At 37.7% G+C, this 26,837-nt stretch overlaps 1 protein-coding gene across 1 annotated transcript in view; it reads right to left on the bottom strand.

Moving 5' to 3' along the window:
• WDR70 (WD repeat domain 70) overlaps window positions 1–26,837 on the bottom strand; it is a 153,257-nt gene that overhangs the window by 119,838 nt on the left and 6,582 nt on the right. Inside the window, exon 5 of the mRNA XM_048930753.1 lies at window positions 21,709–21,889. Within this exon, the coding sequence (XP_048786710.1) occupies window positions 21,709–21,889 (181 nt within the window). The remainder of the gene's footprint in view (window positions 1–21,708; window positions 21,890–26,837) is intronic.

Here is a 26,837-nt window from a genome sequence, read left to right as displayed (position 1 = left end):
CAGGGGAAAAAAAAGTGACAAAAATCCACCAGGCTTAACAGGGAGACACTTGCAATTCTTTTTTTCTACTTTGCCTCTAACTTAACTGATTCTATATATTAGTTAATGGGTGAAATTCAAGAAACAAGTCTAGAGATGAACAGGAAAAACAGCATCTTGCTCCATCCTTCAACACAAAGTCTTGAAATGTCATCAGAAAGAGACAAAAAGGGGTGTTAGAGGGAGTTTTTCATAGATCTGGAAGAAAACATGCCTCATTCCTCCTTTCAGTCTAGAACAATACTTCAAGCTGTTCAGCACCTAGCTGAATTTTCCATGACAGCAGTAAAAGCTGAAGAGATTAATAACAGTTTAAACTGCCTTTTTTGTTTTCCTGTTTATCTTTTATTTTTTTAATAAATAAACACACCGCGATGTTCATGCTTTGTTTCACAAGTTATTTTGCAGGCACTGATTAAAACCATACTACTTGTAAAATGGAAGTTTTTCCAAGTCAATTTTCCATTATTTTCCTCTGTATCTTACATTGAAAATAATGGTCTAAGATGTACACTAAAGATGCATAAAAGCATACTCAAGAAAAAGACAGAAGGATAAAAAGATGAAAAATTCAATGTGAGAGATGTGCAAGATGTTGTGTTGCAGCAATAGGAAACCAATGGTTTCTGGCTTCTAAAAATTATTATCCACAAACTTGCATGCATTAAGGAAGCATTCAAATATGAGATGACATTTCAACACTTCTTAATTTCCTTTCTTTTAGGTGTCAGAGATGTTTTCTGATGCCAACTTACATGCTATTAAATTCACTTTGGCCCAGATTCATATAATTAGGTTTACAAACGTGATGCATCTAAATACAGAAAACGTTTACCTCAGACTTCCCATGCAATTTCAAAAACAAACAACTAACTCCAGAAGAAGAATCAATATATCAAAAACATGGGTCATCTGAAGACCTCTCTTCTTCATGAACTATTCATATACAGGGCATGTACAGAGAAAATGCAAAATCTTCACAGAAACTCCTAAGAGAGATGTTTTGATTTGGTTAGATTAATCAGTTCATGTGTGCGTTTATTGCCTAAAATTTTAGCCTGAAAAAGACAAAGAAAAATGAAAATATTATGGAAAACAAGAGGATACACACAAACACTGCTATGAGTCATTTTGGTCAATATTCCCATGGAACACCAACCATATCTGTTACTCTTTTAGTAAAACATGGCTAACTCCTAACTTCATGACAACTGAATGGAATTTCAAAACGAACAGTAATATTAGAAGGGTCCAATGCTATGTCCCCCCTTACTGCTCTGCATTTGAGTAACACCTAAACAGCACAATACTTCCCTTCTACATTTAAGTATAGGAAGACTGAGGAAAGATTATTCTTTTCTTTACCAAAACACATCGCTTCAGGCTGCTTTCAAAAAATTAAGGAAATTTATCTATTTAAATGGCTGCTTCCTAACGTGTACAGGAAGTAAGTGGATTTACTCAATATGTAAACGGTACTGTGGCTAGCTTCTCTCAACATTTTCTAATTCACAGTCTCATGACTTTTTTTCCTGTGATCTGAACCAGAATGTTTTGTCAGGTTTAACAAGCAAAGAAAAAAAAATCTTCATTCCAACATATGGCTTCTTAAAAAAACAAATTCATAACATTATTATATGTCAGACACAATATATTTTATTAGATGATGGGTCATATGGTAATTCAGAGAAAGTTCCCAGACACAATAGGTAACATGAATTAAATCTCTTTTTTTGTGCTATTTAGTAGAATTTTTCCTTATTGAAGGTCTCTAGTGGCATAAAAATTTACAAAAGGTATTGCAATTAGAGAGAGAGCCTCAGCACAGCTGGCAATTTTTTATTTTACTTTTTAAAATATAAACATCATACTTCTGAAGTACACCAAAGTCTGTCTGATCTTTCTCCTGGGAGTTCTAGATAAATTTCAGGAGGTTGCTATTTTTCACCTACATTCTAAAGCCCCATTCAGATAACTTCTAAATTAGTAACAAGTCGTTGATTTATGAAACCCAAGTTTATATTAATATTTATGTCCTGGGAATTGTTCTTACAAGACATACAAGAAAGATTCTCTTGAGCTTTTTCCAAACCAAGTTGTAATCACTGATAGAGCTGATTTAAATCTAAAATTGCTTGCAATAATTCAAGTTTCCTTTGCAGTTTCTGGGAGAGAAATTTACTTAAGCTCATTTTTTTCATATTCCAGATATGTTATATTCCACTTACATAACTAATTGCTTATTTCATCTTTATCATCTCAGTTTCAAATATGCATAAATCCAATACTTCTTTTTTGCTAGAACACTATGCAGAACTGCCATATGCCACCAAAAAACACCCATGTTCCAACAAGACAATTTTTCTTACAGCAGTAAGATACAGAAAATGACTGCTGTGTAGAGCATGAAAGAAAATGTTGGTGTTTTCAGTCAGATATAACCCCTAATATTGCTTTTTAGAGCTGGATAGATTATTTTGCTTTGAACTAAAGGGATGCATTCATTTATTAAGAAACAGTAGAACTGCAAAGAAGCCACAGGTCTGCTGACAATAAGAACAAACACACACAAAATCTATTCTCTGTTCTGAAAGCTTCGCTCATTCTGGCCGGTAACAGAATAGCAGGTAAGTTCTACAATCCCAAAGGAAAATCATTGCAAATTTTCATGTATTTAAAGTATCAAATGTTTAGTTTAGACGCAAACCAGGCTCATTTTGGCATTCATATATATCACAGCAACTTTTATCTGAACATAGCGTCCCACTTACAAAAGTTGGTGACACCATTAATCTTTCGTAATAGATTCAGCAAAAGACAGTTTTAGTTACATATGCTTCTACAGAAGTACATTAAAACAATATATGCAGTAGCATATGTAGTTGTTTCTTTTGCAAGTTTCATAAAGCAGTGGAGTTAAGCCCATCAGCAACTCAAACCCTCTAAGCTTTCATTTTAGACTCATGAAAACCTGAAAAGCCAAAACAAGCAATCCATGTTCCTTCTACAGCTGTTATGCCTGAAACGTACATGGAAATTCTTACAGTGGAAATAAAATACACTTTTCCTCTAAACAATAAAGACGCTGATGTTCACTTTCTGTGATTACACTCGCATAGTCTCAAAAACATCCTAGTGACACTAATAAAAACCTCTACACCAGAACAATGGCAAACAAATTAGTGAGCCATCTCCCAAACTACACAGATTTTAATCCATCAAAATTAAAACGATACATGATTTAGGTATAGACCAATCTATGACCTCTAACTTCATGCAATTTATTTCATTCCTGCACACCCTGGTTTCCTCATCTGTAAAACTTGAATAAATAATATATATCATGAAGAATCTGCTATAAGGGTTTATTCAGCAATGCTGGTGAAGTTCATCAAGGTCCTCAGGGATCCTGTTATTCTTAGCAAACACACTACAGTCAGCAAAAACTAAACAATCACATCTCTAGAGAGAAAGAGTTGTCCACAGATTCTACTTTTCAACAGTTCTCTGATTCTGATTGTAAAAAGGTGTTCACTCAAATGTTTACTCTGAGAAATATACGTAAAGAAAAAAAAAGGAAAAAGAAAAAAAGACAAAATTATGCACATTGTCTCAACTGGTGACAAACATCTCAGTTATCTACAAACTTACTAATCAATTAGGATAAGGAACTAAAATCAAGGTAGAGGGAAAATGATCAGATAAGTCATGCAAAGAAGATCTACAACCACAGGGTAGGGATAGGAGAGGTGGGAGTTAAAAATTACAGTATGTCTAAGTTACTGCAGGAAGGAAGGACAATTTCCTATCTAGCTCCCACAGCTGGTTCCAATTCTATTACTGTTTCGATTACTAATTCTCCCATGCCACACATAAATTACCTTCAAAACATTAACATTTAAGCTGTGTTATAGCAGCAGAATTTTTATGTAATGTGACATGAGAAAAAATTGCTAAGCGACTTTATGCATCTGGAAATAAGAAAAGATACATTTATATTGCACACACATGAGGTCCATGTTCGGAAGAAACACCTTTCTCTGCACATCACTGAGGTATGTTCCTTTAACAAAAGCCTTTATATCAAAGAAAGATGGCACATGACAGTCAGATATGTACCCAGTTCATTAAAAGCACTGTAATACCCATCAGAACTGCAAACAACTTTCAAGATGTTCACTGAAAATACTAAGCAATAGAATAGTCAATCTGAATCATTTTATTTTAATCATAAAACCCATCATATTTAAATGATACACTCATGAGTCATAAAATACTCTCATATGCTCCTATAGGATAAGCTATAGTATAGTAAGTTGAGACTCCTCTAGCATTTTATACCAAAAACACCAATAGCTGTACACATAACACAGTTTCTGAAAATTCCAAATAACTGCAATTGAACGTGACAAGACATACAACTAGACAAACAGACATTCATTTCAAAATAGCAATTAAAAAACTATTATTCACTATTGCTCAGTTGGCTATTATATGGAAACAGAGCAATGACCTTCACACGTTTCACGATGAAAAAATGCCCACATGCCAAACCCAACATTAATATGGCCAGTTCACAAGGAATCTAAGGGATGAAAGTGTACAGAAGTGATGCTCCCATTTATAACTCAGTCTAAAATAAAGAGTCATTGTCAAGACTGCACATAAAGTTATAGCTGCGTGCAAGGATAAAGAAGGCAGAAATTCAAGAACCTCACCAAAATGTCTCGTTTCACAGACTTGCACTGACATTATGTTAAGTCCTCATACATATTTCTCACTCCATAACTGTTAAAGAACATAGAACATCAGATATATTCTATAGGACCTTTCTTCAAATTATTCAATAGGCTTTTTGTCTGGTCCACAAGGAGCTGCTTCAGATACTCCATACTACACGAAGATTACTTGAGTCATCAGGAGAGTCTTCTTACTTTTACTAACTGAAGTTTAAATTTGGCTTTTATAATTCAAAGTAAGTCACTATTAATTGTATGCCTTGTTAATAGAGCTAAAATTAATTAACAGCAACATGCACCTTCAACTTTGTCATTACTAATAGTTACTACGATACTTTCCATTCACTCAGACTTATCAAGTACAGGAGATAATAATTTTGCATGCTTACATGATGTTCTAGAAGCACTTTCTTTTCAAAGCAGAAGAGTCCTGGATACAAGGAACTCCACATTTCATACCCTCTATTTACTATATATCTGCTGTGAGATTTTCAGTATGATATTTCTTGCATAACTAATTATCATGTCTTAAAGGGGTAAAAATGTCCCATCTTGCAAGCGTACTGCATTAATAAATATGATTGGTTCACTCATGTGTTTGATCTGTCCAGCTCAAACAAGCCAGAAAACATTTCAAGCGTCTATTAATAATACTCCACACTTTGATGTACTCCAATTCCCTTACAAACTCATTAAAAAAGAAATAGAAAAAGGAACTCTGTGTATAATGTTCATATTACAATTAGTCCCGCAATTGCTGAAAAACAGATTTGTAGTATTTTGTATCTCCTGGTAAACTGGCTGGTGAAGTTGCAGGGGAATGCACAATTCTATAACTGCTGTTTCCAGGAGCAATACAGCTAAAAAATATTCCCCAATTGTTCTTCCCTTCACCATACAGCAAGAACAAATGCTAGAACATAGGTCCAACTTAATATTCTATCAAGAGAAATGAAAGTATAAAACAAGCCAACAATAAGCATAAGAGAAACAGAGCACACAAACGCTTCGTGGTTTTCCACAGGAAAAGCTGCAGTGGTGGGAAGGAATGTATAACCCATAAAATCAACTGAATCAAATGCAGACCAAGAATTTTGGCTCAGATTTGTTCAAATTCTCTACAATGGACATTTTCCAGACAACTACAAAGGAAGCCAAAACAAGGATTCCCGATTTTGCACAGTTCACTGAACTAAGGTAGAATTTAGCTGCCACTTCTGGAATTCGTTCTGTAGACCTCATGTTTGACATTCACCTTGGACATGAAATCCATGAAGTGATACGGGTTAGTTTGAAACTAATGCTATCTCATATTAATACACAATGCTATCCCAGCCTTGACTTTCCCAGGAGTCTCAATAATTTACATTTCACCTCTTGGGAGCCACGTGAAATGCACAGTAGATAAACTTACAAACTGTTCTGGCCTAAGTTTGCCATTGCTATTAATCTGCTTAAGATAAAGAGCAAAAGTGTACTGACCACTTCAAATCACTCTTCTCGACATGCCTGCTTTTAAAGTTTACCCTACCTTCTGTGAATAACCTTAGAGATTCATTGCACACTCAGATACTACGGATCCTCACTTTATATGACTATTACAGGTAGTATCCAGTCTGAGATACCAAAAATGGACCTTGATGTAGAGAATGATGGGAACTTCTTGTCATCAGATTCCTCTCATGAGACCTTGATAAAACTCTACAGATTGTAGACATTCCTCTGTATTCACATTATTAGCTGAAGTCTCTCTTTGTAAAGCAGCTATTTCAGGCACGTCTAATTACTGCACACAGCAATCTATGAAAGTAGGAAAACACTGATGCTCATAGCAATCTGCTCTTAACTGTGAATGACTTATCCTTTGAATTTCAGTGCATGACAAAAATATGAAAACAGAACCATGCTCTTAAAAGACAGTTATATGCTCGACACAAACACGTACTGTTACAAGCAGAATATTACAAATATATATTTCATAGAACCACAGAACTTTTTGAGTTGGAAAGTACCTTTGAAGATCTAGTCTAACTCCCCTGCCATGAACAGGGACATCTACAGTTAGATCAAGTTGCTCAAAGACTGATCCAGCCAGACCCTAAATGTCTCCAGGGATGGGGCATCCATCACCTCTCTGGGCAATCTGTTCCAGGGTTACAGCCTTTATTGTAAAAAAAATTTCTTCCGTATGTCCAATGTAAATCTCCCCTCTTTTAGCTTGGAACCATTTTTCCCTGTCCTGTCACAACAAACCTGCTAGAGAATCTGTCCCCTTTCTTTTTTTCTGCTTCACTTTATATTCCGCAAGGCCACTATCAGGTCACCTCAAAGCGTTTTGTTCTCCAGGCTGAACAGTCTCAGCTCTATCAGCCTGACCTCACAGGAGAGGTATTCCATCCCTTGGATTGCATTTGTGGCCCTCCATTGGACATGTTCCAATAAGTTCACATTTCTCCTGTACTGAAGACTTCACATCTGGACACAGCACTCCAAGTGAAGTCTTCCCAGCACAAAATACAGTAGCAGGATCACCTCCCTGCCCCTGCTGGCCACACTGCTTTTGATGCAGCCCATAATACAGTTGGCTTCCTGGGCTGCATGGGCACACTGCTCGCTTATGTCCAGCTTACTTCCCAAGTTCTTTCCAACAGGATTGTGCTCCAATAGCGTTCCAACAGGTCCATGTCTCTCCTGTACTGAGGACTCCACATCTGGATGCAGTACAACAGAGCAGAGCAGAAGGGCAGGATCACCTCTTTCGGCCTGCTGACCACACTGCTTTTGACACAGTCCAGGATATGGTTGGCTTTCTGGACTAACAGGGCACACTGCTGGCTCATGTTCAGCATACCACCCATCAGTACCCTTATGTCCTCCTTGGCAGGGCATTCCTTTCTCACATCCCCCAGCTTGTACCGGTAGTGAGGACTGCCACGACCCAGGCACAGTACCCTGTGAATGTCTTCATAGATCCTCATGAGGTTCACCTGGGCCCATTGCTCAGTCTGTCTAGTTCTCTCTGGGTGACACTCCACCCCTCAGGTGTGTCAAGCACATACACAGTTTCATGTCACTCACCAACTTGCTGACAGCGGACATGGTCCCACTGCCGAAGTGAATGGCATCTGTCCCTCAAAAACATTTAATGCATTAAATCCCAGCGCAAGGTATTCATTCTTTCTCATATTCTCACAGTCACTCTGACAGTGAACAATACCAGCAGTGTGGCATATAGGTGAAGGAACAAGCTAGCAAGAGTGAGCAAGTGCACATAAATAGATTTCCACAGTTGGCTGTGGGCATCACAGGAATATCTATTAATATCAAGAGGCACAGGACAGACAGACACTGCACTTCAAAGTTTGCACAATAAAGGCAGCAGGGAAGCTGTGTCCAAGATAGTGGAATTTTTCATAAGATTCAATTATTTGCATTAAGATGATAACTACTTGATAAGTCTGTTTACAAACTTTCACTTAAAGAACTCAAATAATTCATACTGTAAACCGTGTACAAACTAATCTGTCTGCCCCAATGGATCAAAGACCTGAGATGACCTCCTCAGAACTTGAAATCACAGCTAGGTATGGTATGTAAAGCCCAATGCTTACATAGTAAGCCTTTTTCATGTCAGATGTGCCAAGCTGAGAGATTATCAACAGTGTGCCTCAGAGCTTCCAGAGCTTCTCCATCCCCTTTCAGCAAGAATAACAGCACAGATGTAGCTCAGACAGTGGTATTGCCAATGGTTGCCTTGCATTTTTTTCAAAAAAGCTAAGAAAAATAATAATTGTTTTAGAGAATCTGTGCCTCTATCATTCTTGATTTAATCTTTTATATGCAGAAACTGCAATATGCACAAACTGCTCAGGACCAAAATTGGTTATTAGGATGTTCTCCTGTTTTTTAGTTCTGAAAGTGAGCCAATGGCATTCATGTTTATGCAACTGCTACCAAAAAAAAAAAAGTCACCAACAGCCTGAAGACAATTCCTGTCTAGGTGTACATCAGGCTTAAAATCCTCCAAGGTATTTCCCAAAGAACAAATTGCATCATTAACTGCAATATTCCAGAAAGGTGAGACAGCAGGGAGTATCAAAACTAGATCTAGGGGGAACATAATCAATCTTTTTTTTACTATACTTACAAGCACATCAGCAAAGAAAACCAACAGAGGGAAAATTTCCATCATCCTATGCTTTCATTCTTTTTCTCTCTCCACATTTTTCAGAGTAATACAAATTCTTTTTCTGACACTTCTCTCTCATAATCAGGAGAGGACCCATATTCTGTTTGTATGCCACTAACTTGCTCTAGAGGGAGTAAAGTGCTTCCTCATATTCCTGGTTCTTACCTGCCTAATTCTTTATACCATTTAACTGCCTCACAAGGGATTTCTGGGATGAAATCTACTACAAAAGGTCTGCTACCATTAATCTGACTGTATACAGTATAGCCTAGATGCAGTTAGACACAAAATTTTCTCCTATATCAGCCTTAGATGTTGGGTAATTTCTGTGATATTCCACTACTCATCAAATTTGGTTAAAGTCCATTATGCTAGCATTCATTTTAGGATGCTAGTCCCTGAAAGTATTAGATAGGGTCGCAGCTTCCATTAGTACGTATACCATGAGATTACTCCCAAGAGGAAAACTAATGCAAAATTACATTAAACTACATAGAATTAAACTACAGCTGACAACTATTATTTTTTGACAGGACAGATGTAGTTTTCAGAACCATCAGGCAATTCAGACAGATGTTCATTTAGCACAGCATTATAAAAAGGACAGCTAAAACTAATTTAAATTTAATAACATTCATCATACTCTGGAGAGTTAATATTTTTGTTAAAAATGCAGTGAATTAATTGATTACCACTTATTTTGCATTCAGACACTTATTGCAGATTCTTGTTTGGACTAAAAAACTCAAGGAAGTCACAGAAAACTACCTTTGGGCCCTTTCATAATTCACTGTCTATTCAGTGCATGGTAATTGTCTTCCCTAAGAAAAATATTTTATGGGCAGGAGTTCTACTAAATCTGGTATTATTTATACATTTAATTTAGAAATAATTGAAAGAATCTGGCTTTAACATTTCAGCTGTTAAATGCAGAATCTTTCTTCATTACACTACTAGCTGTGGGTTTGCACTATCACAATAATTATTTCTATTTTTAATATTTAAGAAACAATTTTTAAGAAATTCCTTTCCAGAAAGAAGAAAAAATCTTTAGTGGACACACCAGAAAGAATACCAGCAAGGAAGGCACACAGAGGATCAGGATGCCTGACCCCTACGAGGCACCCTGGAAAGTATCAAATTACTACATAGTAAGGGTTTGTTATGGGGAGGACTGGGAGAGAACAAGTACCAGAAAAACCTGAAAACAACTATAAGTGTTTGCCATCACCAGAGAAATAAAGCAGCATTTAATCTTAAAAGACTAAGAAAGGCACTAAGTTGCAAGACAAAATAAAGAAAATCATTAAAATAATTTGTTATTGGCAGAAGAGTTTTCTACAATCATCACTGATTTCTACAATTTCATTCTGGATGTCAGACATACTTCTAACTACTTAAGTCAGTCACAGAATTACTGCACACTTTTATGTGGCCCAGTGTTCTATCTCATGCTCCTGCACATTCCCTTCTGTCATCCAAAGGAGAGAGGAAAAAATCGCTGAAAAAGAAAACCTGAAGAATTGACAAATATAAGAAAAGCAGTTGCACACAAGTCCATGTCTTGATAATTTTATTTTTCTTCCACAGGTAGAATCAACAGTTACAAACCAACCAAGACTTTAAACTGTGGAACAAAAGGGAACTATCTTTAAAAATGATTCAGTACTCTGGATTACAGTGGTCTTGTAATGTAGGTATGTGCCATTTGTATAGACTGATTATAATTAAGCTAGGGTTTTTCTGTGTTTCAATTTCCATTCCTAGTATTTATTTTGGACACTTATTATAGGTAGTAATACAGTTAAGTTCCTTATAAAATGAATGCCACAGAGAAATATATATATATTTATATGCTGGAGAACAGTAGCAGTTACATCATGATATTTGTTTTGAAAGAGAGATTCACTGACTATCTCTACTGAAATAAACTATGAATCTGTCAGCACTGAAAGCTAGCTGATCCCTATAGATGTGGTTATAGAGTGACAGGTAAGTCTGCCTTCTCACAGAGAACAGCATATTAGAGGACAACCTCACAACAGCAACCACATTTTCAAATAGATACATCTTTAATTCCTGTTACAGTCCTTTCAGTCCCATTAGCACAGGCCATTGACATAGCATTTTCACAAGATTTGCTATGTGCCCACACAAGTGTAGCGCAACAGCAATATTTGCAAGCAAGATATTTATTCAACTTGCAGTAAATATAAAGGCAGACTCCCATGCAGATGCAGCGACTAAGGCTCAATAACACACAGAAAACATCACCAGTTTGTTGCTAGTTGTCATTTGGATACAGTGACTAAGCAAAATAAATAGCCAAGCTCTTATCATTCTGAGATAACAAGTCTTTCATGACTTACATTTCTAGTGCATCAAAACCGAACATGGGTACAGAGCCATCCAAGTCACTCCAATTAACCTCCACTAATGAGCAAATGCATAGTTGCAGGACCTGGCAGCACACAGATAATACACACAGATTCACAGAATACACAATATACACAGAATACACAGATAATAATAATCTTTTTAATGTGCTTGCATTTGTACTACAAGACTGTATTTTCTCTGAAACTTTGGAGATTTCTCATCATCGTTATTTTCACAAGGACTAACTGGTAAACATTCTTACATCCACATGCCCGATAAGCCTTAGTCATGTGGTTAAATATGGAAAAAAGCATTCCATTTTGGCCTCCATCTCTCCATTTTCTAATAGAATACTGGACAAGATACACTCTGTGGGCCTGATCTGCTTTACATGTGATGTGAACTGCCTTAAGAACGTGTGTGGTATTACGGAGTCTGACTCATTGTGGCCATAGGACAGCTGTTTCCTCAAGTACAAGTAAAAGTCTAAGGGATACAGTGTTTCAGAAAACTGAATAGAAAGATCTTTATCTCTGTTGCAGATGTCCCTCTAAAACTATTTTTTCAATAGGAAAGATTACATTAACTTAACACCTTTTCATTATTCTTGCAAATTATGGTAACAGTATGAAAACAACTTTTGCATCTTAACGTGTTGATTCAAAACCAAATGCTACATCTAGGTCACCTGATCTACATCAAAGTCCTAATAAAAAGATATGCAAAATGTTAAAGGCTTCTTTTTTAGTTTTCTTATTTTATTCCTCATTAAGTAGGCATTCCTTAAGATGTTTCAAAAAGCTTTTCTGCAGAAACAACTGATTATTTTCACATTTAAAATAAAAAATATTGCCTGTAAAACAAATGAATAATCAGTTTTAAAAAGTGTGTTCAATAGAATCCTGCTAGAAGCTTTAAATGATTTCAAAAGCCTCAGTAGTGAAATATGAATGGGGATGGTTAATAAAAAATGAATACGAATGACATATTCCTCATATTTGGCTCTGTGAAAATTTATCATACCTCAATTACAGTGATGCAATTTGAATAAGCATTTATAAGCAGCAGACAAGACAACACAGCATAATATTATCCAAGACCCTGATATTTTGAAAATAATTGTATTAAATTTTGAAATACAAAACAAGATAAGCAGGAGTAAAATAAGATAGCTCAGAATGATTCTTTTGTGATCTGGATAGTGTTAGCATCAAGTATGTATAGTCCCTGAATAACTGCTAAGTGCCCACCTGCAAATAAGAGATGCCATTGCAGCAGTTGTAAAACAATACACATGGTAGACTCATGTTCATAAAAATCCAAGGCCATCTTTTAAACAAACAGCAGACATTCCAAGAGTCAACAAAATTGCTCTCCAAGGATACCACTGGAGCAGCCTATAGTTACAGCAGTTTAACATAAATCATTTGTTAATTGAAAATCCTGTGAAGACTTGCTTTGGAAAGGAAATGTAACTACATGTCACTTAAACTCCTCCTTCAAATCTAGCCCTTCTAAATTATTTAATGGTCTCCATCAGGAATATTTCAAATACTTAGCATTTGAAATGTATCTATTTCCTTTATTTTCTATTCGTTCTCGTAAGTGTTCTGTATTTCTTATTCTTCTGTTTACAGCATAAATAACTTGTTCAAATAACATTTGCATGCCAAATATAAAGAAAACCTACTGTTTACATATTAAACAACAATACAGCATAGAATACTAGTAGCACTGTTGTTAGCTCCCTTCCTAAATCTAGAAACATTTTGTCTTGCAACACTGATAAAAACAGTATGCTATTTGTGCTTCTTTGTAAAAATGCATGACATTTTTTTTTTGCAATAGTCAACAAAAGCATCACGGAAGACGGTACTAACTAATTTGTTTTGACTGCATAATTCTTTCAGGCTCTCAAAGAACATAATTTTAGTCTCTTAATTCCCAAAGATTTAAATCTCCTCTTAGAGTAAAGAAAGTCATATTTAGGATCATAGTTCTTATGCCATTGCATGAATGGAATTCCTAACACTTACAACTACATATTTTGTTGAACATTACGATCTGGAAAGTACAGTCTTGCCTCAGACTGAGATATGCATGTATAATATGTGCTTAGAAAGACTAAGAATTCCTTACATCTTTTAAGAGGTTCCTTATAGAATTGTACAGATCTGCCCATGCCTCAAACACAGCAGGCAGCAAACACTCTTCTTTATGGACATTATCTCCCTGAAAATCTTCTGAATATAAAGAAAACAACAGCGTCATGAGAGACCAGCACAGAGATCCCATACATGGTTCACTTTTCAAATAGAGTAGCAGTACCAACAGCTCCCAAAGGAGCTTTCTACAGGCTCCTTTAGGTCATGGTGCTCAGACAGGTCTCAAAGAAGGTGTCGAAGAGTAAAAATGGGGCATAATTATTGTTATTACTCTCACTTATCAGCAAATCTTAGAGATCTTAATTATGTTCTGTATCACATTTCATTTAACACTACTGAAGCCACCTCTGTCTAATTTTAAAGTATTTGGAAGTCAATAAATGTCTGTTAATTATTTCATAAAGTATGCATAAAAACAAGCTCAAAGAAGTAAGTAAAAATACCTACAACTTCTTATATTCAGTCGAAGTGCTAACTAAAACCAGTATCATGAAGGAATACAGTTGCAATACGAAATACAGCAGAAGGATCTTGCAACATTCTGCAGAACTGATAAATAGATATTTCTGTAAGTATATTTGTTTCCTCCTGGTGCAATCATTTACTCTAAGGCAGCAAGTTGAAGGTGGGAAAAGCACATATCCATGCCCTTTTATGAAAGACAAGCGTTTTCTAAGGGCAATTACCCTGTTACATTCCTCCTGTATTCCTTAAGTATGATGCTCTCAAGTTCTTCCTCTCTAGCTTCTTACAGATTCTCTTAAGTACACACACTGACTTCATTATCTGATTTGGGCGGTTGATTACGCTTTAATTTGGTTCCAGATCTTTTTTAACTCACTTTTGAGACAGTCTTTTGCATTCTTGAGACACCAGTAACCAAACTCATGATCCTTAAAAAAGTTGCATGACTTATCTCATACACAGCATAAAAAAATTGTATTTTCCTGATTTTTACAGTAGAAATGCTGTCAAAACCAAATAATACACTTTGCATAGCTATGAGAAAAGTATTTTCCTCCTGATTTTATAAGAAGGTGACGCAAAAGGAAATGAGAAGCAATGGTAATTACCATCTATTTTTCATGAACATGTCAGTGACTAGAAGACGTTCAAGAAGAAACTCATCTTCAAAACTGCACTTTTCTACATGTTTCATACACAGAAATTGCTTCGTTCAGCTTCCCCTCTTTTGCTTGTTTAGAAAGGAAGAAATATGAATGGGTAAACAATGTTTAATACAGGCAATTCAGAGAAAAAATGCAAAAACTCCTTAAGACAACCAAAAATTCCCACAACATTTATTTATTTTTACAAGACCATGATTTTTAGCCTGGTACCATAGCCAGGCTAAATTGGAATTTGGAATAATTACAGCCTACTTAAATTCTCCATCAGCAGGAAATGGCTTTCTTCCATTGTGAACAATCCAGTATTACTAGCATGTCCTGTTAAACCCTTGCAAAAAATCTGAAGTGTCTCAAAACAATTTGAAAACTTGGAATAAGACTATGTTATCATTTTGGAAATATGCCCAAATCAGAGTACAGCCTTGAAGAGCCTCAAGGCTGTGTTTGTTTCAGGGACATAATTACCATACGATTACTATCTGTTTGGTACTGAAGGGAGAAACAGTTCTCAATTCCAAAGAGGAATCACATGTAACCATGTTCCACAGAGAAGATAAAGGCTTACAAATCCATCCAGGAAATCCTTTCAACAGCCATTCCTATATCTGTTGCTTCAGAGAGGAAAAAAAGGGCTGCAAGTTGTTAGCGCTCAATTAAGTTAAAGGAACTCAGCAGTTATCTAATCAGATGTAGAGGAGAATATTCATAAAGATCGTCTTACAAATGCATTTCAATAGGTGTCATCCATTACCTTGAAAATGCAATATGTCCCAGATCAAATGCATCCATTCATTAACCTGACATGACTGCAGTGGCTAGTTCCCTGTCTGCCTCCAGATGGAATCTTTTGGATCACACAAATGCTAAATACAGCTCCAGTGTGTCCAGCTCAGACAAAAACAAACAAACAAACAAACAAAAAGAAGTCAAAGATTACATCTCTCAATTTCAAAATTTACTACATAAAAAACTGTCCCTGTAATAAACTTGTCCTTTGAGAAATAAGTCTCACACTTACATTCCTTGTATTTTTAGGAAACAGAAAGATTTTCAAATCTTCCATGACACAGTTTTGTGGTTAGAAATCGAAGTTTAAGGACTTCAAGACCACAGTACACACTGCTCCTTCCTAACCAACCTCAGCTTATGACCACATGAAACTACTGACAACCCAATCAAGATTTTATTCCCTCAGGGGAAAAGAAGTACTACTTGAAAGCACCAGTCACTTCAAATGGACAGCTCTACTGCTTATCTACCTTACTCCCCAAATTAATGCAAGCATTCTACATAAAAAGCAAAATTGTAACAAGAGGAAAGTATCAAAGGGACTTGACACCAAACATACTAATTTCCTTAAAAGCACACTCTATATAAGGTGCCCCTGACATTACTACAAAACAAGCACTTTAAAATATTTGCTTAAGTACTTACAAGCATGCTGTGTAATGTGTCATGCTTTTGAATCACCACTCCTGGCACAAGTGAAGGTGTACCATCATAGATAGATAAGCCAATAAATCTAAATATTGATTTGTTAAACATATATACCACGAATATCAACACAGAATTTAATCAAGACCACAAGAATCCTTTACAACAGCTACTGTAAATACTTAAGTATACAAAACAAACTCATATAAATTCAGAATAAAAAGTAACTCAAGTCAGAATTCATATGTAATACAGTATCCATGACTCAACTCAAAAGGTTATGTTTAATTAAATGTAAATAACAGAAATGCAAAGTCTTACATAAAATATTCAAAAACTAATAGTGCTGACTTAAAATATTACAAGGCAAAAAACATTTGACAGTTAATTTATATTAACAATTTTCCCCAGAAACTCCAATAACAAGAAAAAAATCCCATCAAAGACAATAACCACTAGATATTCCTTCTACATGATGATCACTTGGTTAAATAAGGTACGGGCTGGGAAGTCCTGAGGCAGCCCTAACCTCAAAAGATGCTTTTCTTTTTGCAGTCACTTTTGACAAACGTGTCTATGGACAATCAATACAGGAAACAGAGAGACACAACTGAACACACAGCGGCAGAAAAAGAAACCAAAACAATACACTCCTATAATTTAAAAAAAATACATCTAAAGTTGAGCTCAAGAGACAGTGGCAAGTTACCACAGCAAAGCCACTGCTACGATGTTTTTTTACTTGCTATACAAAGTTCACAAGACTCCAGAGTACAGAACTTCAATTCATATAACTATTAAAGAAAAATTCCTTCAGGGTCAAAAATATAAATGCTCATGTTTGGAGAAAGATTGTCTCACAATCCATCTGGAAATAAAACAAATTATTCAATGAAGCTTTCCATTTCTCCTCTCCCAAACATGTCCCCATGCATACCAACCACAGGCTGAAGTACAAGCAAGAAAAAGGAATAACAGAGTTCTTGTAACATCAACACCTGCTTTTTGGGAGGCTCACAGGATCGTACTGTGATCACCAATCGATCAACAGGAAATCAGGACAGCACAGCTGTTTCCTTATTCCCTTCAGAGGAAAGAAAACAACTGAGCTCATGAACAGCAGTAAGGAGATGCTCTACACCCCAAGGGTCTCTGGCATCCATGCTGACACAATGTCTTCCCAGTTATAAATTAACTGTTTAGACTGAAAACCCACAAGTCTCATATTTCTGCTGTTCTGCTTATTCTCAACTAAATCTATTCTAGACTGTTTTGTAACTATTGTCTTAAGTTCAGACAAACTTAAATCATACCAGACTGTGAGTTACCTTTCTGTCTGAAACTTTTCATCGGGGTCTTTTAACTCTGGTTTCTAGTTACTCCACTTCATCAAGACAGTTGTAGTGTTACTCAAATACCATATATATATTTATATGCACACACTCTTAAATACATTAATACTATAATGTTGCTAGAAATTAACACAGTCTACAAGCAAAGTGAATATTGAGAAACACAAGTTGAATTAGAAAAGAAACAGGCCTATGAAAAAAAAAAAAAACAACAACCTGTTTCTGCAAATTGTTTTTCTGTTTGCATTTTTGTGAAATTCACAGAACCAAAGCAAGTGTTTCACTGGACAAGACACTGCTCTTGGGAAAGAGTTAATGGAAACAAATCATACTCGGTGCTTAGAATTCATAAATCTGACATTTCTGTAAGCAATTATGTAAAAACAAGAAAGATAAAAACCAAGCATCTTATTAGTACAAGTTACAGCAACAATTCAGTTCTTATCTTCTAAAATGGTTTGCATGTATATTAGACTGCATTTTAGAGATTTCAATATACAAAGCCTTACTATGGTACAGCCACCGCTGACCATTTTTTTTTTTTTTTTTGCTGATAGCTTATGAAGAATGGGCTCCCTCTGCTACTAAGTCTTAACCTGTTCCATGAAACAAATCCACTGCTACTAAAAATACACATAGTTTTACCACTTAGATCTCTATGCATCTTCCCGTAATTTCTCAATTATTAAAAATATCGTTCTCCTGAACTACAGTGCTACCTAAATGAATGCTCAGCATTTATTTACTTTTTCTTACAGGACCTCATTCGTTCCAAAAATACAAAAATAACTGACAGAGTCTGCTACAACCTGGCACCAGCATGTGGTTGGAACGTAACTAAAGTAAAAATTTAGGAACGCATACAGCACTCATCACTGAAATGAAAAAGATAACCATCTCATAAGTTAGAACAGTAGTGTATCATCTGTCTATAAGACTTCTGACTTGTGTGAATTTAACAGAATTACATGACTAAAATTAACCAACAAAAGAGGTGTCAAGAGAGTCTTCTGTTGATAATTCAACAAAATAGATCTCAAATATTTTGTTTTGTTACCACAAATAATTCTGTTAGTTCAGTAAATGCTGGGAAGACAACTGCCAATAATCTTTATTGCAAGAGACATCTATTTTATCTCAGAACTTCATTGCAAAAAGCTAAATGCACAACGCCTTCTTCTAACTGCAGAAAGTGATATCTCTGAAATAGGCCACAGTACCACAGCAGAAATCTTTCTAAATGTGAATCCAGTCTATAACAAAATTGTGGTCAAATCACAAGCTACTTGCATCAATTCTCATTTGTAAAAGAAAATTCCAGTAATTTCTGTCATGAAAAGTTTTGTGTATTAATTCTATGAAATGCTAAAAGACGGAAGGCTACATTTTAGGTTTCGTTGCCAGGATTTAGTATGATTTCAAATTTACATTGTTTTATTTTAGTGTTGTACAGAATTAATTTCTTTGACAACCCTGGAGAACTTTTATTCAGCCAAAGATCAAAGACACCTGTAGGAATTGATTCCCAGGCCTGGTTATTAATTTTTATATGAATTTAATTACTTATTGCTATAAGGCTTCAAACTTTTGATCTGCCATCAGCAGATTATTTTCTCAAAGAAAAGACAGCTAGAACCAGAGATTTAGAAGGGTACTGCAATGAGGCTCCAAAGAAAGAACAACATATCTGTGCATAACAAGTATACTTTTTTGAGATTTATCATTTCCAAGTACATATACAAACTTAACGTACATTAACAGATAACTTTAGACTTTGCTCTTTTTTGTGCTAAACTTACTTTCTTCAAAATGAGAAGGAGGTGGGCTCACTACTAACATACTGGATCCTAAAATAGGCCCAAACTCCAAGACTAAACAATTCCTACAGTGTAGATGTAAGTACTTTTCAATACAAGAACTGTTATACAGAACAGGAGACAAACTCCCTGAGAGCAGCCCTGTGGAGAAGGATCGGGGGATCCTGGTGGACGAGAAGCTGGACATGAGCCAGTCGTGTGTGCTTGCAGCCTAACTGTGTTCCGGGCTGCATTAAAAGAGGGATGGTCAGCAGGGAGGTGATTGTCCTGCTCTACTCAGCTCTTATGAGGCCCCATCTGCAGGACTGCATCCAGGCCTGGGACCCCCAGTACAGGAAGGAGGTGGAGCTCTTGGAATGGGTCCAGATGAGGGCCAATAAGATGATCAGAGGGCTGGAGAACCTCTCCTATGAGGAAAGGTTGAGGGAACTGGGATTGTTTAGCTTGGAGAAGAGAAGGCTCCGGGGAGACCTCATGGTGGCCTTCCAGTACTTGAAGGGAGCATATAAACAGAAGGAGGAATGGCACATGTGTTGATAGTGATAGGACAAGGGGGAATGGATTTAAACTGAGACAGGGGAGGTTTAGGTTAGATATTAGGAGGAAGTTTTTCACACAGAGGGTGGTGACACACTGGAACTGGTGGCCCAGGGAGGCTGTGGATGCCCCATCCCTGGAGGCATTCAAGGCCAGGCTGGATGTGGCTCTGGGTAGCCTGGTCTGGTAGTCTGCTATCTATCTTGCACATAGCAGGGGTGTTGAAACTCGATGATCACTGAGGTCCTTTCCAACCTAGGACATTCTATAATTCTATGATTCTGTTATTCTGGAGATTCATATTTGATAAAACATCTGGATGAAGTACTGTGTTTTGAGATTTTACAATGATCTAAAAGATATATAAACAAGCAGATCTGAGATGGGAGAAATTATGAAAACTGGCAGAAAATAAGCGGTCACTTCAATATGAAGTGAACCACAGCAGGAGAAACCAGCTGAGTCTATGATGTTCTCAGGAATACAGACTGAGTACACAGCACCACTACATGAAATGAAGGGGATTCCTGGTACAAATACAAGTAAGAAATTAACTTAAGGCATTCAACTATCAGAGGAAGTCTGGGATCTGACTGCAGCTGGTTTGCTAACACAAAATGAGTCATGGGTAGAGTACAGAAATGATCACAGGAGATGTGAACCCAGAATGTACACTTTGATAATCAAGGAAATCAGTGTGCAACAGTAGCATGAGGCAGATCAAACAGTCATACAAATCTTAAAGCATCAGAATTTATCCTAAATCGTTTTCCTAATTAATGAATTTTAAAAAAAGGTTGAACTCACTCTAGAATGCAGGAATATTACTGCTTAACTGCTCTTGTTCTCTTTAAGTGGGTAATCTGAAATTTTATATTTGAAGCAATTCAAGAAAAGATGTTACAGGAAAGGGAGCAACGAGCTAGACATTTAGCCAGAACTAAATAGGAATTGACAAGAAATCTCTGAGACAGCTGAAAATTTGGTTTTTTTTAGGAATAGATTTATATTTATGTAACAGGACAGAGATTTTGCATTCTACTAAATGGTACCAAAAGCTGTTCTTCCATCATTTATTTCATTCTTGATGCAAAAGAACATGGAAACTGTCATATATATATACATATAGTATATGTACTTCTCATTACTATTATTTCTCTCTGCTTTGTCTGTCCTAGTAAATAGCTTTGTTTTTTATTTTTATCCATACCTACGTGTTCTACATCTTTTCCCCAATTCTCTTCATTGTCCCACTGGGAGAGGGGGGAGTGAGTGATTGACTGTGTGATGCTCAGTTGCCTGCCTGGCTAAACCAGACACTAGGAAGATTTGGAGAAAGAAGAACTAAACATAGAGACATGTATCAGCTGAGTATCTGTGATACACAAGTGCAGCCTGCTTGGTGTTTACTTCTTGTTTTCAACAGACATGAAAAAGAACTATGCTCACTCTAACAAATGAGACTGGCATTTATTTAATCTAAAAACAAAAACAACAAAAAAAAACTCCTCAACTATGGTTGCATATTTTCTCCACCAATTTTGGCATAATTGTTCTCCATAAACTTAATCCTACTTCTACATACCCTTTCATGAAAGAACTTTGAACATACTAGAAAGAAGGTACCTAAAATATTTACATAAAATACTTATTTATATAGTTACTCTACAGTTCGGAAAAAAGACATTAAATAAATAAAATATATTAATTAATGATGAGCTTCTAGTAATATTCACATATATATGTTTCAAAAATATGTGCATTTTTAAATGAAAACAATTGTTTGCATTTGTTATCACTACCTAAAATCTGCATTTCAAATCTCAGTCATACTTCATATGCAAATCCAACCACAAAGGAAAGAGCGTACTTAAAAATTAGAGTTTATTCAGAGCATTAAAACATTAAGGAGGAACAAATTACTTACATTATCTTCGTCCTCTGTATCATCATCATCACTGTCCTTGAACCCTGGTGGAAGTGGTGGACCAATGAATTCTTCATCATCATCATCCACAGCAGAACTTTGAACAGAAGCCTGGAGTACTGTGGAAGGACCAGTTAACTCTTCATCTGAACTGTCTTCACTTTCACTACAAGTTTTGTCTCTGTGTGTAAAAAAATTAGACAATTACTATTTTAAGAAACTGGCAATTCCTTTGGAATTTCTGATATTCAGCAGTGACATAAATTTACAAACTTTGAAATTAGCAGGAAAATGTAAATTCATTCTTATTACTGGAATGTTGGCTCACCATTATCTTGAAAGCATAAACGCATCTTGAGAAGAAAAGTGCAGTGAAGCACCAGATAGTTCAAAAAAAAAATAGAAAAAAAAGGGACAGAACAGAATAAAGTCAGATGTAAAAGTAACAGTGCCGCATCATTAGTATGGGTTTAAACATCACTTAGAAGACAGTAGAACACAGCATTTTCAGGACGTTGATAGAGGTTGCAGCATACCTAAACACACTCAAAACAGTAACCAGAGTACAAACACAATTTTCTGGCATTGGAAAATTTCTAGAAAGAAAGCAGAACTATTTAATTCATATTCATTGAGGTTATGCAAAATAAACGGGCTCCCCCTACTGGTAATTATCAGGTAGGAGGTATTGTAACTGGCACAAGATTAAAAGTGATAAAACTTTGCTCTCTGCCTAGGCCCTAGTATATCACTACCGTGTTTGGCAAGCCAGCTGTTGCTGTCTGATTCAGTAATGTAAACTGGAGGTGCTACAGACCTTTGCTTTGTACTCCAGTCTCTGACGTGGTAGTCTTGGCTGGGGAGCAGACTAAGCCCCCCACGATTCAGGAGGGCGCAGTCACAGACCTACTACTCCAGCTGGACTGTCACAAGTCCATGGGGCTGGATGGGGTTCACCCAAGAGAGCTGAGGGAACTGGCAGAGGTGATAGCTGAGCTGCTTGCCATTATCTATCAGCGCTCCTCGTTGACTGGTAAGGTCCCAGAAGACTGGAGGCTTGCCAGTGTGACTCCCATCTACAAGAAGAGTTGTAAGGAGGTCTCAGGGTACTACACGACTCTTAGCCTGACGTCGGTGCCAGGGAAGGTTATGGAACAGATTGTCTTGAGGGAGATCACACGGCATGTGCGGGACAACTGTGGGACCAGGCCTAGCCAGCATGGGCTCATGAAAAGCAGGTCCTGCTTGACCAACCTGATCTCCTTCTATGATTGAGTGACCTGTCTGGTAGATGAGGGAAAGGATGCTGATGTGGTCTACCTAGACTTTTGCAGGGCCTTTGACACTGCGTCCCACAGTATTCTCCTGTAGAAGCTGGCAGCCCGTGGCTTGGACAGGTACGCTCTTGGCTGGGTAAGGAACTGGCTGGAAGGCTGGGCCCAGAGAGTGAATGGAGCTGAATCCAGCTGGCAACCTGTAACGAGTGGTGTGCCCCAGGTCGGTGCTGGGGCCTGTGCTCTTCCATGTCTTTATTGGTAACCTGGATGAGGGCACTGAGTGCACCCTCACTAAGCATGCAGATGACACCAAGTTGGCTGAAAGCATCAATCTGCTTGGGGATAGCGAGGCCCTACAGAGGGATCTGGACAGGCTAGATAGCTGGGCTGAAGCCCATGGGATGAAGTTCAGCAAGGCCAAATGCTGGTTCTGCACTTTGGCCACAACAACCCCAAGCAACACTGCAGGCTTGGGGAAGAGCAGCTGGAACACTGTAGAAGAAATGGACCTGGGGCTATCGATTGATGCTGGGCTGAACACGAGCCAGCAGTGAGCCCAGGTGGCCAAGAAGGCCAATGGCATCCTGGCTTGAATCAGAAACAGTGTTGCCAGCAGAGACAGGGCAGTGATTGTCCCCCTGTACTAAGCTGTGGTCAGGCCGCACTAGAGTACTGTATCCAATTTTGGGCCCCTCACTGCAAGAAAGACATTGAGGCCCTGGAGCGGGTTCAAAGATGGGCAACACAGCTGCTGAGGGGCCTGGAGCACAGGGCTTATGAGGAACGGCTGAAGGAGGTGGGATTGTTCAGTGTGGAGAAGAGGAGGCCCAGGGGAGACCTTACTGCTCTCCATAACTACCTGAAGGAGGCTGTAGTCAGCTGGGGGTCAGCCTTTTCTCTCGTGTAACTGGTGATAGGACTGGAGGGAATGGCTTCAAGTTGCGCCAGGGGAGATTTAGGCTGGACATTAGGAAATACTGCTTGTCTGAAAGAGTGGTCAGGCACTGGAATGGGCTGCTCAGGGAGGTGGTGCAGTCACCAACCATGGAAGTGTTCAAGGAACGTTTGGATGTTGTGTTGAGGGACATGGTTTAGTGAGAACTGTTGGTGATTGATGGATGGTTGGACTGGATGATCCTGTGGGTCTTTTCCAACCTTGGTGTTTCTGTGATTCTATAATTTTAAGAGCAGGTACATTAATTTGTAAGTGAATAGACTTTAAGAGCCAGATTAAGAACAAAAAGAAGAAAAAACTAAGGGTTTTTTAGGGTTTGGAGTTTTTTGGCTTTTTTTTTTCTTCAGTTTAGGTTATCATTTAAAAAATACAATAAAAGGAAATATGTTTAATAACATAATAAAGCATAAAAAAAAAAAAGAGATTCTGGACTCTGTAACTATAACAAAAAGTACACTGTGCCTGTAACAGCTCTACACCAAGTGGCTTAGAGGCTATATAGCAAATATGAGTCTTAGATACACAAGCAGAATTATACTTCAGGAAGTAATCAAAAAAAAATAAAAAAAATATGTACTAGGTGCTCAGGTGTCACAGTGAAAAATAGGCTTGCATAGCTGAAAGCTTGTCTAATTTTCCAACTATATTTGCCATCATAATGAAAGATACTAGTCTTACACAAACTTTCTTCTGCATACTTCGGAGAGACATTTAAAGATCTAGGTCATTATATGACCATCTAACACCAATGAAATGAGCTTATTTTACTCCATAAAAATGGGGTAATCAATATGCTTTTACCAAGACGAATCTTTGCCATCATCTGAGGAACTGATTTGGGTCCTTCAAAGGTCTTCAAATTCAGTATCCCCCAAAAATAACTATAGGAGTGTGTAAAACAGTATTGTCCTACAAGTCAATACACATTCCCAGACAGCAAATCAGTTACGTTTTCCCCAGAACCAAAACAATTTAATTAGTTTTTTAATGGAACAAAACATAAGCGTAGCTGCCAGTGAGAAGAGTATACGTAAGACTCCTTATATATACTCTTTTTCCAATCCTGAAGTCTCAGACTTTTGGATATTTCTACAGAGATTCAAGAACAATACCTCTCTTCCCTAATTGCCTACCCCTATAACTCCCTTATATGATAAGCAGGATCAATCAATTCAAACAGTTCAGAACTTTGAGAGGCTATCTAATAATTTTTCACATTTCACATGAAATGATCAGAATTCCAGTGATGTTTTCACCACACTTCAAGCTTGCTAGAGACAACCAAGTGCTAAAGCTCTAATATAGTCCATTGAAACTACAAAGGCAGTCAAACATATGAACATCCCAGTGCAGCCATGCCAAAATCCCATCAAGCTGAGTGTCATTCTTCTGACCGTTATGGGGAGCGGTACTGATAGAAATGACAAAGCAAGACAGCAGACATTATAGCACTTCCTTCATCTTTCAGGAATAGATGCCCTCTACTAAATCTTGTAAAGAATCAGCTCCTTACCCACAGTTTAGAGACATATAAGGAATTGATTTTTGCTTTCCCTCATTACTTCCTCAATATGAGAAATACACTGTAAGAGAAAAGATAGCTGAGTTAGAGTGCAGATGGCAACAGAGAGTGGGAGTAATGAAAAACACTGAGAGTTGCGTAAGTATGTGGGCACATCCCCTCATGGCTTTGCTTTCCTCACATCATTCACTCTAACTTCTTACAATTTGTGAAATGAAAGCATCTGTTGTATATGAAAGTACAAAGCCTAATTATTACTTTCATAATCTTTATGTATTTATGTGTAAGAACTAGAATCATAGAATCACAAGGTTGGAAATGACCTATAAGATCATCTAGTCCAACCATCTCTTCATCACCATTGTCATCACTAGTACTGAACCATATCATGCAGCACATCATCCAGATGCCTCCTGAACACTGCCAGGGTCGGCGACTCCACCACCTCCCTGGGCAGCCATTCCAGTGCCTGGCCACTCTCTGAGAGAAATAGTTCTTCCTTATGTCCAATCTAAACCTCCTCTGATACAACTTGCAGCCATTTTCTCAGGTCCTGTTTGTTGCCTGGGAGAAGAGGCCAAATCCCTCTTCACCACAACCGCTCTTCAGGAGGTTGTAGAGTGCAGTGAGGTCTCCCCTGATCCTCCTCTTCTCTAGACTGAACAATCCCAGCTCTCTCAGCTGCTCCTCATAAGACTTCTGCTCCAGACCCCTCACCAGTTTCGTTGCCCTTCTCTGGACACATTCCAGGGTCTCAATGTCTTTCCTGTAGTGAGGAGCCCAAAACTGAACACAATACTCAAGGTGTGGCCTCACCAGTGCTGAGTAGAGGGGGATGATCACCTCCCTGCTCCTGCTGGCCACACTATTTCTAATGCAGGCCAGGATGCCGTTGGCCCTCTTGGCCACCTGGGCACACTGTCGGCTCATGCTCAGCTGAGCATCAACCAACACCCCCAGGTCCTTCTCTTCTTCACACTCATCCAGCCACTCACCCCCAAGCCTATAACGCTGCATGGGGTTATTGTGGCCAAAGTGCAGGACCCAGCACTTGGCCTTGTTGAACCTCATCCCATTCACCTCAGCCCAGTGGTCCAGCCTGCCTAAATTCCTCTGCAGGGCCTCCCTACCCTCAGGCAGATCGGCACCACCTCCCAGCTTGGTGTCATCTGCAAACTTACTGAGGGTACACTCAATCCCCTCATCAAGGTCATCAACAAAGATATTAAACAAGATGGGCCCCAGTACCGAGCCCTGGGGGACACCACTTGAAACGGGTCACCAGCTAGACTTCACTCCATTCACCACAACCTGCTGGGCATGGACTTCTAGCCATTTCCTTACCCAAAGAAGTGTTTATCTGTTCAGACCACGG

Source organism: Lagopus muta, chromosome Z (genome assembly GCF_023343835.1).
Source record: "Lagopus muta isolate bLagMut1 chromosome Z, bLagMut1 primary, whole genome shotgun sequence".
In the NCBI taxonomy this organism is placed as follows: Eukaryota; Metazoa; Chordata; class Aves; order Galliformes; family Phasianidae; genus Lagopus; species Lagopus muta.
The sequence above is the reverse complement of the archived record's forward strand: the minus strand, read 5'-3'. Positions and strand labels throughout refer to the sequence as shown.